At 33.0% G+C, this 17,170-nt stretch overlaps 2 protein-coding genes across 2 annotated transcripts in view; one reads left to right on the top strand and one right to left on the bottom strand.

The window, feature by feature from the left end:
- Window positions 1-802: 802 nt before the first annotated feature.
- HELRODRAFT_77646 (hypothetical protein) lies at window positions 803-11,763 on the top strand (the record flags this gene model as incomplete). The annotated part of the gene is made up of 15 exons (XM_009018151.1): window positions 803-958; window positions 2,669-2,865; window positions 3,653-3,774; window positions 4,240-4,383; window positions 5,050-5,321; window positions 5,385-5,504; window positions 5,579-5,591; window positions 6,539-6,592; window positions 7,831-8,041; window positions 8,458-8,582; window positions 8,660-8,754; window positions 8,822-8,869; window positions 10,066-10,233; window positions 10,295-10,367; window positions 11,624-11,763. Coding segments are annotated over 15 exons (1,938 nt in total), but the record flags the coding sequence as incomplete, so codon positions are not given.
- A 1,575-nt stretch (window positions 11,764-13,338) lies between these two features.
- HELRODRAFT_171434 (hypothetical protein) overlaps window positions 13,339-17,170 on the bottom strand; it is a gene marked incomplete at both ends in the record, with an annotated part of 4,043 nt that continues 211 nt past the window's right edge. Inside the window, 8 exons of the mRNA XM_009018150.1 lie at window positions 13,339-13,556; window positions 13,816-13,984; window positions 14,373-14,387; window positions 15,675-15,772; window positions 15,887-16,242; window positions 16,301-16,388; window positions 16,481-16,583; window positions 16,671-16,726. Of these exons, the coding sequence (XP_009016398.1) occupies window positions 13,339-13,556; window positions 13,816-13,984; window positions 14,373-14,387; window positions 15,675-15,772; window positions 15,887-16,242; window positions 16,301-16,388; window positions 16,481-16,583; window positions 16,671-16,726 (1,103 nt within the window). The remainder of the gene's footprint in view (window positions 13,557-13,815; window positions 13,985-14,372; window positions 14,388-15,674; window positions 15,773-15,886; window positions 16,243-16,300; window positions 16,389-16,480; window positions 16,584-16,670; window positions 16,727-17,170) is intronic.

Raw genomic sequence — 17,170 nt, 5'->3', positions numbered from 1 at the left:
TCTTGTTACTACTTTAGTTTTATCTAGAATTGATTTCTGTAACTCGCTCTACCATGGTTTTCCTGATTCCACACGCTTGATTGATTGGTTGTTATTAACCTCGCTTTCTTCTTGTTTATGTTGTTTTTTTTTGTTTTGTCATAAACACGTTATTTTTGGAAATCATTGCTGCTGTCATCCGTTGTACTGTTGCTTAATTAGCTTTCTTTAGCAATGTTCGCAAATGTAAAATGTCTTTATTTTGCTAGAAATGTGGTTTGTTTCATTGCTCAAGTCTGAAAATGATCTGCTAATATTTTCTTGAATGTGAAAACAAATTGCTGCACTTTTCAGTTTTTCCGTTTCACCATTCAGTTTATTCAGGTGGATGTTCACTAGGTCACTGTTGACTTTGGCCTATCTTAATGAAATGCACTCACTATTTAAAATAGGAAAATTGGCAGTTGATCCATCAAGCTGATTTCTACAGTTGGAAATTATCACAAACTTTTTTATTTTGAGTTTCCTCGAGTAGAAAGTTGCAATTTATCTCTTTTTGAAGTTCCAAATAACAAAATCAAATTTTTTTGCCGTTAAAGATCTCAAAGAACATAGAAATATACTTGAAAACTTTATTCTTTAAATTCGTCTCATGTCATTTTAATTGATTTAGAGCGTAATTTTTAGACCATTAACGACGCCTAACGCATTACGATTAAACATTTTGAATAAAATCTTAATTTACAATATTCGAACCATATTTTTAAACTCTAAAATGGTCATCCAAAACACACTTGTTCTAAACCATTTAATTTTTTATTAAATTATAGCTGTCATTGAAGGGAGAGGCAACGCACAAGGCGAAGTTGGTCTGGCGTGTTACGATTTGAATAATTCTACATTGGAACTTTACCAATTTTCTGATTGCCACACTTACAGCAAATTGGTCACAAAGTTGAATATACTCAATCCAGCCGAGGTTGTAGAATTTCTTTGTGTTTTAGTTTTTATGGTTCCGTTTCTTGCTATGTTGCGGATCACGTAGAACCTAAAACTAATATTAATTAAAAAGTGAAAAAAAATCAATATATGAATAATGCTTTTAATTCCCTTATAAACAATATTGTAATTGTCATTTTTATTATCGGAGCAATTTTTTCAATTTGTGACTAGGTTGCATGCAACATAGTTTAATGATAGTTAATAAAGAATTGAAGGGAGAATTAGTTGGTAGATATGTGTTTTATATCGAATTTCTTGATTCGTGCATTTCAGACAAAGAAAATAGCCAGCGTGATAAAAATTTCTTCAACTTGATTGAAAAATTTCCAACTCCGACTCCAGCCTCTGACTCAAAAAGTTTTGCAACAGTTTAACAATTTTAAATATCTATCGAATGATACAATAAAAAATAAAACAAAATTTGAAATCAGTTGATGTAAATAATAATATATAATCGTCATATAATTGTGCATTTTTGGCTGTATAGAAAATATCGTTGTTGGTTCACATTTCAAAGACGCAAATTTCTACTTGGCTATTTTCAAAACAGCGCCAAAAAGAAAAACATTGATTGAATTAACTTCGATGAAGATTTAGCAAAAATTTTATTTAGAGGAAAAATTAATGAAACTTTAAATCTAGTAAAATATAACCTGACAGTTCATAGCAGAAATGCACGGACATGACTCATGCGACATCTCCTGTGCCACTTTAAGAAAGTGGTAAAATTTTGCTAAGGTTGTATATTGCATAATTTAAGTTGGGAATTAATATATCTTAAATAACACTTCATAGTTTTATACTTGTATATATTATAAAACGAGTGCTTTCCGAGATTGTTGTTCATTGGTGATTGCAGAATTTTTACTTTCACAAGTGTACTTTTTCTTTTTCTGCATTTTTCTATACCGTGAACCAAGACGAAACACAGCTTGTTTGATTCTGTTCATACCTTATTCTTGACTGTTTCTTGAAGGATTTCATATAATTTTTTATGTCATACCACAACATTTATCCATTTCATCTTTTTAACTTTATAAAATTTTTCAATTCGACCAATATAGTTTTGCTTATATAAAACTTACAGCCATTCTTACATGCTATTTAAAGCTTGACTTCTATATTTAACAAAAAATCTCTTTGATTGTATAAGCCACGCAAGTTCCATGGTTTGATTCTATCACGAAGAAATTTTCGCAGTCACTTCTTTATCAGTTTTCCCATTCCTGTCCTCCTTTCAAGCCATTGGTTTCGTTCGTCGAAACATCTTTTACTTTTGTTGAAGTTTGAACATTTTTTTAATTTATTTTTCATCTTCCTCTGAAGGCTATTGAAAATGAAACATTCGATTTTACATTATTATGTTCTCATAAAATCCGCTGCTTCATTCTTTGTTATTCGAAGCTCTGGTTTATAATTGTTCGTCATTTAGTGTTTCAGAGTTGTTGCTGTTCTGCTAATAACTGATCATTTAAAAGATTCATAGATAGTTTCACTGATTTAAATATTCATTTTTCTTTTTTATTACAAATTTTTATTGTATAACAAAAGATTTGTGGAATTCGTAGGTAACCATATTTTACTTGAAGATTGGACATGTTTAAAAATGTTTTCAAAGTTGAAAATGACATTTTTGAATTAAAAACATATGCAATTGTATATTCACGTGTTTTGATTGTTTTTGAAGGTGATTATGTCCAACACAGTATGTGAAAAAGAAAAGCTATCCAGTTTAATTCAGCAAATTTCAATGCATTGCAGCACCCTGAAGATTGTTTCTGTTAACAGGAAATATTTCAATGATCGGAAAGGTTTTAGAATTTTCATATTCAACCTACTTCAATTGAGAAAAAATGCAAATTTCCTTTTTCATGCAGCGCATCTGTAGAATGCTTAAGTCTGCCGTTCATCTTTGTTCATTCAAATCTTTATTTTACTGGCTAAGCTGATTTTCCAATCCCGGCGTTTCCGTTTGTCTGGAATATTCCACCAGTTTTGCGGGAGCGTCTGACTATTTCAATAAACAGATCTGACCTTTTTTCTGTCTAGAAATCGCTTTTGTTTCTCAACTATACTAACGCTAAAACAGTTTCCAAAATGCTGCCTGGACACCAGTCCGCCCACTCTGAATTTAAATTTTATCGAAAGTTTTGCTCTCTCTTGGTCATACTTTCTGCAAATTATTATTACTAATGATTTTATTATTTATTTCTTTTAACAGCGATTTCAATGTCCTAAAAACTGTATCTATTCAAACTTATGCCAAAAATTCTTTTAATGGTTTTAATAATTGAATTCATTTGCAATGTTGTTTTTCAGGTCTTTTCTATATAACACAGCTGAATCATCAAGCGTCATCATTGACTGAAAATCAAATTAGTGATAGGTATCCGTTGAGTTTATCATTTAATATTTTCCTTCATTTCCTTACCATTCAGTTTATAAATAGAATTTATAAAGTTAGTTTAAAAACTGATTCTGCTGCTAGACAAAGTTTAATAACAAAATACGTTGCTAATCGTGTACTAAAAAAAATTGATTGTGCGTGATGGAAAGATTTCAATGGATTATAAATTTAAATGATGTTTTGTTCGTTATAGAGAAATTAGAAGTTTGTTATAAGGAGGTCTGACTATTCATATACACATAACAATTGTTTAAACAATCGTAGGTATTATTGCCTAGCGGCTACAAATGCCTTGTTCAAATATCTTGAATTTGTTCGGAATATCACCTTTGTTCCATCTTCAATAAAGGTTGTTTATAAGACTAATGAGCACTCAACTATGATGGGTTCGTTTCATCTTCTGTGGTGTGTTTTTGAAATTTTGATCTGTTAAATTAAAGTAGTAATTTATCAGTAATGTTGGCATCTCAATCGAATATAATTCGAATCGAATGCAGTCGGGGCCAAGTCAATTAATAACTCAAATAATAAAAGAATTATAAATTATATTAACAACTTGTAGTGGTTTTATCGTTATATTTGCGAAAATTGGACATTTATATATCTTGGAACTTGATGGTGGTTTCTCGACAAACTGATTTTATCTTTTTCAGTCTTTTGATTTTAATCGTTCTATATATCAATAAATTATTGCAATTTTAGTTGCATGTTAATTTACATTTTTGAATTTGTTGTGTGACTCCACAAGCAAGTTTTCTTGGAAATGAAATTGAAATTGAATTGAAATTATGAGAAGTTTAAAGTCGTTACAGATTGTACTTATTCTACAGTAACAATTTTATCCCGGACAGATATCACTACTACTAAAAATTTAGAGCTTATAAGAAATGCCAATGAACAGAAGTCACATTTGTCGTTGTTTAATGTTTTGAATAACGTGAAGACGCAGATGGGATCGAAGTTACTTCGTTCCAACATTCTGGAACCTTCTTGTGGTTTGCTCTCGTTTATTCATTCGTTTGTTTATTTATAAATGTAAATGTTTATATTTAAACATTTTTTGACTAACCCACGGTAAGTGCAAAGTGTAGGCATCGCCTAAAAACAATTTTCTATGTAAAAACAATCAACAAATATTTTTCAAAAAAATACACGAAATAATTGGGGGAAAATAAGATGGCCAGTAGTATATTGGACAAATGAATAACGACATTGTATTATAGATAGAAGCTTATATAGAATTTACAGCCACTCTTACATGCTATGCTTACCAGGTTGGATATTAGATGAGAAAAAGTTTTTCGGGTTCCAACTGCTTGATTCCGGCTATTTCTCAGCTCCGACTTCCAGAAATTTTTTTCAAGTTCCGCTTTACAATTTCAATAAATGCCATTATCAAATAGAAGATAGTTCAAAAAACATTCGAAATCAGTCGATGTGATTGTTTTCTCTTATAAAATTACTTCTTTTTTTACCTTGAAATGACTAGTTACGATATAAGTAATTTGTTTGCGTTTATGTGCGTGGTTGTACGCACAGACAGTGACATACGTATTTTGCTGCAACTAACTGACTACCTGATTGATCTATTTATTTATTAACCAATTGATTATTTGATTTATTGCATGATTGATTGAAGTTAACTGTACAAACTTTGTTAGACTTACAGACTATCGTCGAAAGATTAGACATGGTGGACGAACTTCTAAACAATTCAAACATGTTTTATAAAATTAGAAATGCTCTCGTGTATTTTTCTAATATCAATCATATTTTGAGCTCCATGGTTCAAAAGTCCAGTGTAGCATCATTGAAAGTGGCTGAAAGTAAACTGACAACGTTGATAAACTTGAAAAATGCATTGGAAGCTGTCGAGTTATTGAAAGATGCTTTTGAAGACAGTGTGTCCTTGCTATTCCAAACTTTCCACCGCGTAATACTTTACATTTATTCCAACGTGTTTTTCCATGGCATAATTTATGTTTCCTAAATTTAGTTGCTGAGCCATCGTTGTTATACAGATATGTTAGAAGCCATTTCATCAGTAGTTGAAGATAATACACATCTGACGAAAAATTTATTTGCAACGAAGGTGCAGAAAGGTTATGCTATTAAAGTAAAGCCAACTGTATTATTGTTCACTTAAATTTGAAATTCTATCCAATTTATTATATTTTTTGTTCACAACAGGCAGAAGCTAACGGTTAGTTTTCGTGCTTTTGTCACGTTTGCTTCATCGCTATGTTGTGCTATGAAGGTTTTTCATTCAATTGTTTTTTATTTACCAAAATGATCTTACAAATGTGTTGAATGATTGTTCTGGAGGTTGGGAAATAATCTTATGAGTTACCACTTTTAGGTTATGGTTAATAGTTTTTTTTGGTAAAGGCATATTTTATTTAACTCAATCAATGAGGTATAAACATTATTAAGTTTTATATTTATTTTTATATATTTCGATTAATTTTCTTATCATCAAAACTTGATAAGTTGAGTAAATATCCAACGTTCAACTGTTGTTGATTTTGGGATATTCACTCGTTAGACGATCAACTTGTCATCCATAATCAAGTTGTTCAGAGCTAACTTCTTAATGTTTATATTGGTTAGACGACTCGTCTCATAAATCGAAATTAATTTTTCCACAGATATAAATGTCATATTAAAATGAAAATTTAATGCAATAGTGGTGACTGTTCAATAAACAATTGGGTCAAAGAAGCATCTTAAGAAATATTGTATTAAAATAAACTGCATATATCTAAACTTATGATAGGTTTCGCCGAGAAAATACTTTTCTGTAGTTGTAACACACGCTAATGGTCTTTAAAATTGTTAGCTGATAATCGATACTAATTAAATTGAAAACTGTTCGATCTTAACATAGTAAATGACCATGATATAAGTCTTGCAGGGATAAATAAACCGAACTATAAGTTAAAAATGCTGTGATTTTTTATGATTATATACATAAACAAATATTTATAATATATATATATATATTATATATATATATATATACATTAATATTTAGTTCAATATAATAACATTAATATTTATATATATAAGCTAACAATTAAATTTTATGATTTCAATTATGAATTACAACTTTCTAAACGACTAATGCATTAAAAACGTTCACACTTTAAGGTTTACTTGACATTTCAAGAAGGACTTATTCTGAAGCCATTGAAGACATAAATCGTTCGTTCGTTGTACTTGTATTTTTATGTTGATTATTCAAATTTTCTAAACTTAAGATTTTAATGTAATCTATGGTCATAATCGTCAAGCTCCCTTTTTGTTTTTTTTTACAACAGGAGGAACATTGAACTTTTTCAAAATAGTCAATTTGTAAGACAACAGTTGTTATGAAAATATTAAGTTTTGAAAATAATGATTTTTCAGTTGTATTTGTGGAATGTTGGATGACTGTTCTGATGAGGAAGAAAAACTCGTAGTGAAAAGTTGGAGGACCTGCTAAGGAATGGACGGGTGACAACAGAATAGACTTGAGTGAAAACGTTGGCTTCAGCAAAATTGCACAAAGATAAAAAAGTAGGTTGACAATTTTTAAGGAAGGTGGACACCGCCGGACTGTTTCTTGAAGGATTAAAGTGAATTGTAACGATTCATTAATTTCGAATAGTTCTAAAAAAAAACATTTTAATTTTCGAGGACAACATTTTCAATTTGCATTATAATCTTCAATGACTAGTGACCTAATAGTATATTCATTGCCTAGAGTTGTCCGAGAATTGTTTCAGTACAAGTCCTTCTGCAATTTCACCGCCTAATTTATTTGCCTGCTGAGTCATGCCGTTATATAATTATAGTGCTTAAAGTTTGTTTATAGTGCGACGGGGTATTAGTTTTTATGATAGGCATTTTTTTAGTGCAGTTCCGGCGTTAATGGGCGATCAGCTAGAGGACAGCAGTTGTTAGTCAGTCATGCAGACTAGCCTGCCTTGAAATTCACGGCGCTAGTGCGATAAACGGTTCGGGCTAAAGTTTTGGTTGACTGAAGTGGCTGGCTGCTCTTTGGTTGAAAAATAAGTGAAGTGTTGAAACTATGGAGGGAGGCCGAATGCTTTATTATAGAACGCAATAAGAACTTTTGGCATTATCAATATTTCTGTCAGCTGAATGTAAAAAATTAGTTTAATCCATTTTAAAATATCCGCCGTTTTATAATTTCTTTTAAACTGCCGGTACTTTTGTTAGTGGCTAATGGAAAGCATTTTATTAACAGCTTAAAATCAGTATTAATCGACCGATTAATCATTAATTTCCACAACTTTCTGTAAAAAATTGTATATGGTGACTTAAATAGTTGAGTTGAGTGTATTTTTTTACGAATTTGTTCATGGCACTTTAATTTCATTTAATGTTTCATACTCTTACTTTTACAACAACTTCAGTTATTAAAAATGTACACACAGAGTTAGTTGTTGAACTGCGAGAGAAATACCATCTACCAATAAAGTCTAATTACAGTCTTCATAAAGGGTTTTATTTGAAAATACCAGTTAAGAATATGTCTGCCTGTAGTCTACCAAATGAATTTTTAAAAATTATGAAGTTCAAGGGATCGTTTATTTTTACGACGGATCAATTGGTAGGCAGAGATTTTCACATTGTTGTATTTATCCTGTGCACTTTTAATAATTTTTTTTATAACAGTTGATCTTCAACGGTAAGATTGTTCACAAGAGTTCAAGTTTTTTATTGGATTTCTCGCTTAATTATTTAAAAAACTAATCTTCATCGCATTGCAGATAGAGTAAAAAATTCACTAAATGAAATCTACATCATATCTGGAAGGTTGTGCTAGTAAATAATTAACTCCATTTATATAACATTTGATTATTTATTATAACTCTATCATTTAACTTTCATTACAATAATTTATTTTATTACGGATGCTTCAACACATAGTTCTTATTTAAAATTAACACTTCTAGCAATAAATCTTTAACAGTTCTTAAGTTGAATCTAGTTTTGTTTTGACTATATTGATCTAAATAAATGAATTGTTATTTATTCCAAATGTATTATGTTTTTGCCAGAATCGCCGACAATGTATTGGCCGAAGTGATGAAGAACATCTCTGGCTTGTACCAGCTGGCCGAATGTGTCGGCATAGTAGATGTGGTAGCTTCTTTTGCTTTCAATGCAATAAGATCCGACCACAGTTATGGTTAAGTTATATCATATAAATTTTTTCGCTGAAACCGTCAAAATGAATGCTTACTTGTATTTTGCCTGTAGTCAGACCGGTTTTTACGGATACCTTGGCAGTCAAAAACAGCCGTCATCCCATACTTGAAAGAATGCCGCACTGTCACGTTATCAGCAATTCAATTGTAATTATTTTTTATTTTAAAAACAACGGATAACTAACTAATTTTTGAAAACTCAAATTCTTTAAAGTATGCTTCGGAAGCAAATAACTTTGTTATCATATCTGGACCAAACATGGTAAAACTTGATTCATTTATTTCTTTATGCTGTAATATTGAATTAATTTCGTTTTATGTTGTAATATTGAATTTATTCAAAAAATGATCTTTAGCATCACATGAAAGGCTAAATAATCTTGCATTAATAATATAAATTAAGATCGTTGTTGGGGACATTAAAGCCGGTACAAAGTATATAGGGGTTCCAGAACAATTAAAAGAAATGTGTGGCAGTGGCACAGGAAGGTCGGTAAAAAAGATCTTTGGGTCCGGCGAATGATGAAGTACAGAAAATGTGAATGATTGTTTAGTGCTTGGTAATTTTGGGACTAGAAACTAAAAATAAAATATGCGAAAGCTTTGCCTAGTTTTAGCAATGCAGATTTAATGGACGATTTATTAGTATAACTTTTACCATAATAACGCTCCCTTCTGTTTAGTGCAAAACCTTGTCGCTTAGTTCTGTGTTCTCTCAACATTAAGATATTCAAAGCTACATGGAAGTAAAACAGCCATCTTAACGAGTGTTTAGGAGTCCAAAAACTCAATACATTCAAACGCGAACTAATTTAGGAAATAAGGTTTAAATTGTCTCAAAGTCTCTATAACCCTCAAGGAAAACATTCTTTTTGCGAGGACCAAAACACAAACACCGGAAGTCAATGAGAGCAGCTGGTTGATGAGTTTTTCACGTGTGGCGGCAATTTATAGAACGCAAGCAACGTTATTATTCAGAAATTCTGTTTAGAATAGTAGCGCTTAATTTATTTAGATAGCATCCTCTCGAATTAATTTTCAGCCACAAATTTTTTTTTTCATTTTTTTCCAACTACTTATATTAAAACATTAAAAAAATAACGGCATTTGCAAAAAAGACTGGTGATGAGAATTTTTCATGAATTATCATATTGAAAATAGTTTATCTAAAACGATATAATTTCAGCAGCTCTTACTACATTGTTATAAATAAAGAGACTGTGAGCCGACAGCAGCAAATATTTTTTTTGTAACGCATTTAACCCTTCACACAAATTATGTTTGGATGTTTCACACGATATATTGCAGGCCTATATCGTTGTTCTTTCGCCTTTGTAGCTCTGCCTTTAGCTAAATCAAATGTCATGGCCCGCTAATTATGAAATACTCGTCCGATTATATCTATGAATCTCTACAATAAAAATTTAATTAAATATTTAAAAAATCCATTCTTTCAAGAGTGGCAAGTCGACGTATTTGAGTCAGATAGCAATTTTGCAAATAATGGCACAAATCGGCTCCTATGTCCCGGCCGAAACAGCTTCGTTTAAACTTTGCAAGCAAATATTTTCGAGGATTGGTTACAATAATTACATCGGAACCAATTCTTCAATGTTGTTCAACGAAGTAGGTGATTACCATTTTCATCAAATTATTGATTTAAAAAACGTTTCCCGTTTTCGAAAAGATGAAAGAGATGAATTACGTCGTTCAGAATGTCAACAAATGTTCTATGATCATTATCGATGAATTGTGCAAAGGTTAAGCCTTTTTGATAGTTTTTTGAAATTAATGCACAGGTTATATTACTGTCCTTTAAAAATTTATAATTTTCAGTAGCCATGTAACAGTTACGGTTTTTTATTAATTATGATTGTTCCACTTTTTTTCGTTGAAGCCAGAGAGTAGTGCATGGGAATTGGATAACAAAGTTGTATCATTATGATTCAAATTGTTGACTAATTTCTGTGACTGGTCTTTTATTTTTTCACGCATTTTCACACCTTTGGTTCATTATATTGAAGCCTGCTTGCTGTTTGAGGCCGAAATGATGATGTAGGCTGCATTACACAGAAACGTTTCTCCTGCCTGTTGTGGTGTGAAGGACAAACGAACGTGTGTAAAATGAGTTACAATCAATTTCGTCAAAGCATTTACTCATTTTATCATCACCATGATTTTTTTGAGATTAAAACCAACTTGCCCCCACCTATTAAAATCTAAGAGTGATTTTTATTTGATGCTGAAATAAGTCGTTAGTTCATTTTCCATTTCAGCATTCAGATTCTTAAAATTTTTCACTTTAATTTGCTTTAATCATCTTTTTTTATTACATTTATCTTCAGTTTGTGTTTGTTGCTTTCTTCGTTGTGTTCCCTAACCTTTGAGAAGCATTCCTTATGCGATGTGCCGTTTGTGCTATCATTTGGTTCGATTATTGAAAACAGTTGCTGTCGGTTAAAATAAAATTTATTGTAATGTTGGTAAGAACCCTGGACATAACGCTTACGCTGTTGTTAATACGGCTTAACCTGCTCGAGATATTTTGTTTTTTATTTCATTTGCAAACTTTTTAAAATTTTATTTCGTCCGAGTACAGGTACTTAGCAAAACCAGAGTGCTTCTCGGATTGAATGCACTCACTTAAGCAAGTGAGAAAACAAAATGTTCTTATTTGACCTAATTGAAACTTCCCTACATTTTAAAATGTATAAAAGGTTGCTTTACATTTTAATTTTTGTCTGGCCGAAATACAACAGTTGTTATTTTTTGCAAGCTTCTTGTAATGCTTTTTATATAGAAGGGTAACTACACAGTTGCACAGCCTTACATCTCATGTTTTCCAAATAGTTATTATAACTACTCTATATTTTCTAATAATTTTTTCACAATACGATTGTTATTTGACCAACCAAAGATAAAAATTATTTATTTTTTTAAGTCCATTTAAAATTTTTCAGAATGTTTTATTAAATAGTTTTAAAATAATTTTACGAAACTTAAAAAATATTTCCAGGTACTAGTCTCGATGAGGGGGTGGCCTTATTTCTTGCTTTCTGTGAACATATTAAAAATTTTCAATCCTTTTGTTTCATTGCGACTCATCATGAAAATGTAATCCAACTGGAAGATTATCATTCAAATTTTGAAAAGTAATACGATTTTACATCTTTCTACATGGTCCACAATGAAATATTAATATTTATGCTAATGTTTTAAAAAATGTACAACGAATTAGTCTGAAGGACCACATCAAATCTACCGAGATTCTGCGTCATGCTGGTTTAGATGATATAAAGGACGAATGCCGGCAACACCGTCTGAGGTGGTTTGGTCATGTCAAACGAAGTAGAAGCAGTACTGTAATTTTTCTTGCAGACGTTGAAGTACCTGGCACACGTCCCAAAGGCCATCCAAAGAAGTCCTGGTCGCAAACAATCGAGCAAGACATGAAAGTCAATCAATCAATCCGTTTAGTGTCCAGAGACCCAGTTCTCCGAGGTAGGACGTTGTTTTCTTTGCTATCAACTTTTTGAGCCAAATTAGACGACCAGTAGTATCCATTTCATTTAAATTTAGAGCTTTCATGTCTACCTCGATTGTTTGCGACCAGGACTTTTGGGACGTGTGCCAGGTACTTCAACATCTACAAGAAAAGTTACGGCACTGTTTCCACTTCGTTTGACATGACCAAACCACCGCAGACGGTGTTGCCGGCATTCGTCCTATATATCATCTAAGCCAGCACGACGCAGGATTTTGGTAGACTTGATGTGGTCCTTCAGACTAATTCGTTGCATCCATCGGAGCATTTTCATGTCGGTTAGTTGAAGTTGTTGACAAGACATGAAAGACATGAAACTCTAAATTTAAACGAAATGGATACAACTGATCGCCTAATTTGGCGCATAAAAATTGATGGCAAAGAAAACAACGTCCTACCTCGGGAAAACTGGGTCTCTGGACGCTAAACGAAGATTGATTGATTTGATTGATCTAAAGTTTCAACAAATTTAAACTTTTAAATCACAATTTTGTTGAACCTCGACTACTTGAGTCATCAGGTCATTTATAGGTTCAACTATGTAGCAGCATATTTTATCAATGAAGCATATAGACAAATTAGAATGTAAATAAGGAAGGATTTGATACGGGACAGTTAAAAATTATGAATTGGAATTCTGTTTGTTCTCACAACTGACGATAGAGCTAAATAATCTTGGAATAATTTCTAAATATTTTCAATATCATTCCCAAATAATCGTTAAAGTATAATTTGAATTACAATGTTTGTAGGTGTGTGTGTATGTATGTATGTATGTATGTATGTATGTATGTATGTATGTATGTATGTATGTATGTATGTATGTATGTATGTATATATGTATGTATGTATGTATGTATATATGTATGTATGAATGTATGTTATGCATGTATGTATGTTAAAACCAAAACATGATGAGTGACACTGAACCGTCAAATATCAAGTAACAAATGGATTAACACTTTGATTTGTCGTTAATTGCACATGTCGGCATTCAGTTGGATATTTTCAAGCACACAGACACGCAGGAACCGCTGCAACAAGCACGAAATGTGGTTAGTTGCGAAAAACAGTTCCCTGCTGTCGCCTGATCTGACGCTGATCATTTTTCATATTGCCTTAAGAAATTTAAGGGTGTTGGGGTCTATCGGGCCGAGAACCTCGATACATATTGGCAAGAATTCCATCTAGGGGAGGGCGTTCCCATATTTTTTCATTTTCTCGTCCGCTGCCCTGGCCGCGGCCAAACCGCATTCTTTACTTGTCAGGTTTACATATCGTTCGGCAAGGGTGCCAGGGACCGTAACATCCCACGCCAAACATCTACCGGCTCTCCAAGGTATTAGTGTGCATCCGTCCGGGCGCCTACCATCATGCGCAGAAATGCCGGATGGTTCCTTGAGAACTGTATGTATGTATGTATGTATGTATGTATGTATGTATGTATGTATGTATGTATGTATGTATGTATGTATGTATGTATGAACCCATAATTGATTAGAACTATAAGGAAGTAATAATCATATCCGGGTTCAGCTTCAATCTATGTTAAACGCTTCGCACAGACAGGTATTTTAACGCTCCATCCAAAATACAGAAAGAATTATATTTTTGAAGTAAAATAGAGAAAGATTGCTTTACATAACTCTTATCTAATGGGTCACCCGATACTTCTACAATCCTGCTACAGAGTTCATTCAGAAAACTCTGAGTCTGAAAATCGGTTGGACCAAAGGTCTCAATACAGACTGGCTGAAAAATTTTGCTATCTGCAAGAGCCGCATATTTTGAATTTTTAAAGTCTGCGGCTCTTAAGGCAGCGGTACCCGCCTCCTGTGAGGTAAGATTAGTGTACCTTTCAACCATTGTATGGGGGAACGTAACATCCCATGCAAGGGAACGTCCCTGCGCCCATGGTGAAATAGTATACCCATCGGGCCTGAGGCTACCTTCCTCCATGAGACCCGTGAGTTCTTTAATTGTGGGTATGTTTGCCCTCTGAAAGCACCTGAAATGTATTTATGTATGTATGTGTATGTATGTATGCATGTATGAACCCGTTTTAATGAACAAGCCATGGTTAGGCATGCAATCGTTTCCGAGTTCAACTTTTATCTATGTCCCTGGTCTCGCACAGTCAGGTATCTAGCAGCTCCATCCAGAATGCAAAAGGAATTAAATTTTTGTAATAAAAGTGAAAGTGTTTGTTTTAAATAATTACCTTCATTAGGGTCACCTGTTATATTAATTATTTTTCCTATTAATTCTTTAATAAATAATGTTGTGTGCTTATCTGTTGGTCCGAATGTTTCGATGCAAATGGGTTGAAATATTTTGCTTGAATTGTTTAATGAAACATATTTTTCATGTTTAAAATAGGACGCAACACCCGTGACCCCAAAACTGAGGCGGATTCGTTTCAACAGTATCTTATAGTCGACGCTGTCAAAAGCCGCGCTCATATCTAGGAACGCTAGCAATGAAATATCCTGTGCATCCACAGCCTTGCATAACACCGACGATATTTGCAGCTGAGCAGTTTCCGTTGAGTGGAACTGTCTGTAGCCTAATTGATGAGCCGACAACAAGTTGTTACGCGCCAGAGCGACGATACGTTCGATGACCTTTAAAATAAACGAAAGATTGGTTATTCGTCTATAATTATTCAAATCGCTCACATCCAGATCTGTTTTTTATTTAAGAGTAGGTACGACTATGCCGTGTTTGGCCATTTTAGGGAATTTTCCTGTACCTAGACATAAGTTAATAAGTTTTGTTAAAAATCTGGAAAAGAGGCGTATATGCTTTTTAAAAAAATGTGTTGGGTGACTGTCCAAGATACACGTTTTTGTGGGAGATTCGCGTATTACCTTCACAACATCATCTTCAGTACATAATGCGAATGACGAAAATTCTTCACCATCCTTGGTTTGCCTTCTTGGAAATAATGGACCAACATTACCTGTTGTAGCTTGTCGAACCCTGTTCATTTTATCTCTAAAGAATTGAGAAAAATCATCACTTGTAAATTTTCTGTTATCATCATCGCAACTGTTGTGAGAGTTTTTGCATAGCATTTTGTTAACGTCATTCCACAATCGCTTTGGATTTCTTTTATTTTTGCCCAAACGAGTTTGCCAGAACACTTTTTTTCAGTAAAAACACGGTTTTTCATCTTGATAGCATTGACTCATTCTTGTCTGCTACTATTTAATGAAGTTCTCCTGTAACATTTTTCCAATTTTCGAAACTTCCTTTTCAGGTGCTTGCATTCTTAATCAAACCATGGGACATTCAAATCACATCGACTCTCAACCATATGCAATGGTGCAACTTTATTAACAATATTACAGACTGTGCTATTGAACAGTTCAAGCATATCATCAATATCCATGCCATCACAGGGTGTGCTTATCGGGGAATCGTGAACAAGCCTAATGAATTCATCATCCCTCACTCGCTTCCACGACCGAACCATCTTTATAATTCGTACTGGTTTTTTAAACTTGAAAAGCAAACAAACTTCAACTAGACCATGATCGGAATAAATTCCACTTGGAAATACTTGTATTTCAGAGGTAAGAATATCACAAGGAATGGCAATCAGGTCTAATACGCCACCTAGTTCGTGAGTCGGTTCATTAATAACATTTCTAATATGAAATAAATCGATAATTTCAAACAGAGTTAACGTGTGCGGGCTGTCATGTCTATCAACACGGACATTAAAATCACCTGCAACAACTAAATTGAAAGTTAATATTGTCATACTCTCCAAAACAGATGACAGTTCCTTAAAAAACATAGGAGTGACAGGCAATGACCCAGGTCTATAGATGGCCAGGAATAAGTAGTCGTTCCGATTGCATATATTTTTTAATGCGATGGCTTCAAAAGTATTTAATTGTGGTAGTTCCAGTCTTTTAAATTTAAGAATAGACCTAAAGTAAATTATTAATCCTCCATGATTAGCATCATATGGTCTAAGGTAATCAACATAACTGTACTCTGCAGGTTTGGCAGATAAAACAGATATTTCGTCGTGAGATCTATGCCAGGTTTCAGTTAAAATAAGAACATAAATTTTATCTCTAATTAATTCATTCACATCATCAGATTTTTTTATAATTGACCTTATATTCAACAAACCTTTTTTCGTCTTTTCGATCGAAGTCTTTGATTTTTCTGCCGCTCGTCTTTCTTTCTAAATCATTTATACTTTCATCACCATTTTTTTCTGAAATTAAATGTAAATCAATTTTTTCGTTGGTTGAAATCTGACAATTTTCCGTCTTCCGACAGGCCCCATCACTGTATAAAAAAAACCACCTTTGTCCGAGTTTTCCTTTGCCTCGTCTGTCAGGGTTTTGATTTCCTTTCGCTGTTCAATCGTTAAATCATGATTCAACCCCCACACGACGAAGAATAGCATCTAACGATTTTATTTTGAATAAATTTTTCACAATGGTGTTTTTTATTTTAATATCCTCAAAACATATCAGTAGCGGTCGGGCCACACCGTCACTTTTTTCCCTAGTCTTGCCAGCCTCGTTATGTCTGTATCAACAACCTCATCTGACAGATGTTTTAAGATTTTATCACTGCTATTTTATCATTACTTGTAGTCTCCTCAGTTAGTCGAAACATTATTAAATTGCTTTCTCTCGTCTTCAAGTCGCTGGCATCACTCAATGTTTTTTGAACAGTTTTAACCCCGCTTCCAATGACTTCGACATTCTTTTTAACGTCACGACTCACAATGCTCGCGAACGACATATTCATTTCAGTTTTTAGATTGTTTAATTCACCTCGTAGGAATGTCAGGTTGATTGAATTGGTTCAACTTCTCTTCACTGGCGCTTACCGATGAATTGATGTTTTCAATTGCAGATTTTATTTTCCGATTTAGTTCATTCAGTTCGTTGAATTTTGTTGTCACTCCATTTTTATATGGCTCGACAGAGTCAGTTAATTTCTTCAAACTCGGTCCCAAGCTTGAACACTTATCGCAAAACCAAC

Source organism: Helobdella robusta (genome assembly GCF_000326865.2).
Source record: "Helobdella robusta unplaced genomic scaffold HELROscaffold_20, whole genome shotgun sequence".
NCBI lineage: Eukaryota > Metazoa > Annelida > Clitellata > Rhynchobdellida > Glossiphoniidae > Helobdella > Helobdella robusta.
This window is presented reverse-complemented; position numbering and strand designations above follow the sequence as displayed.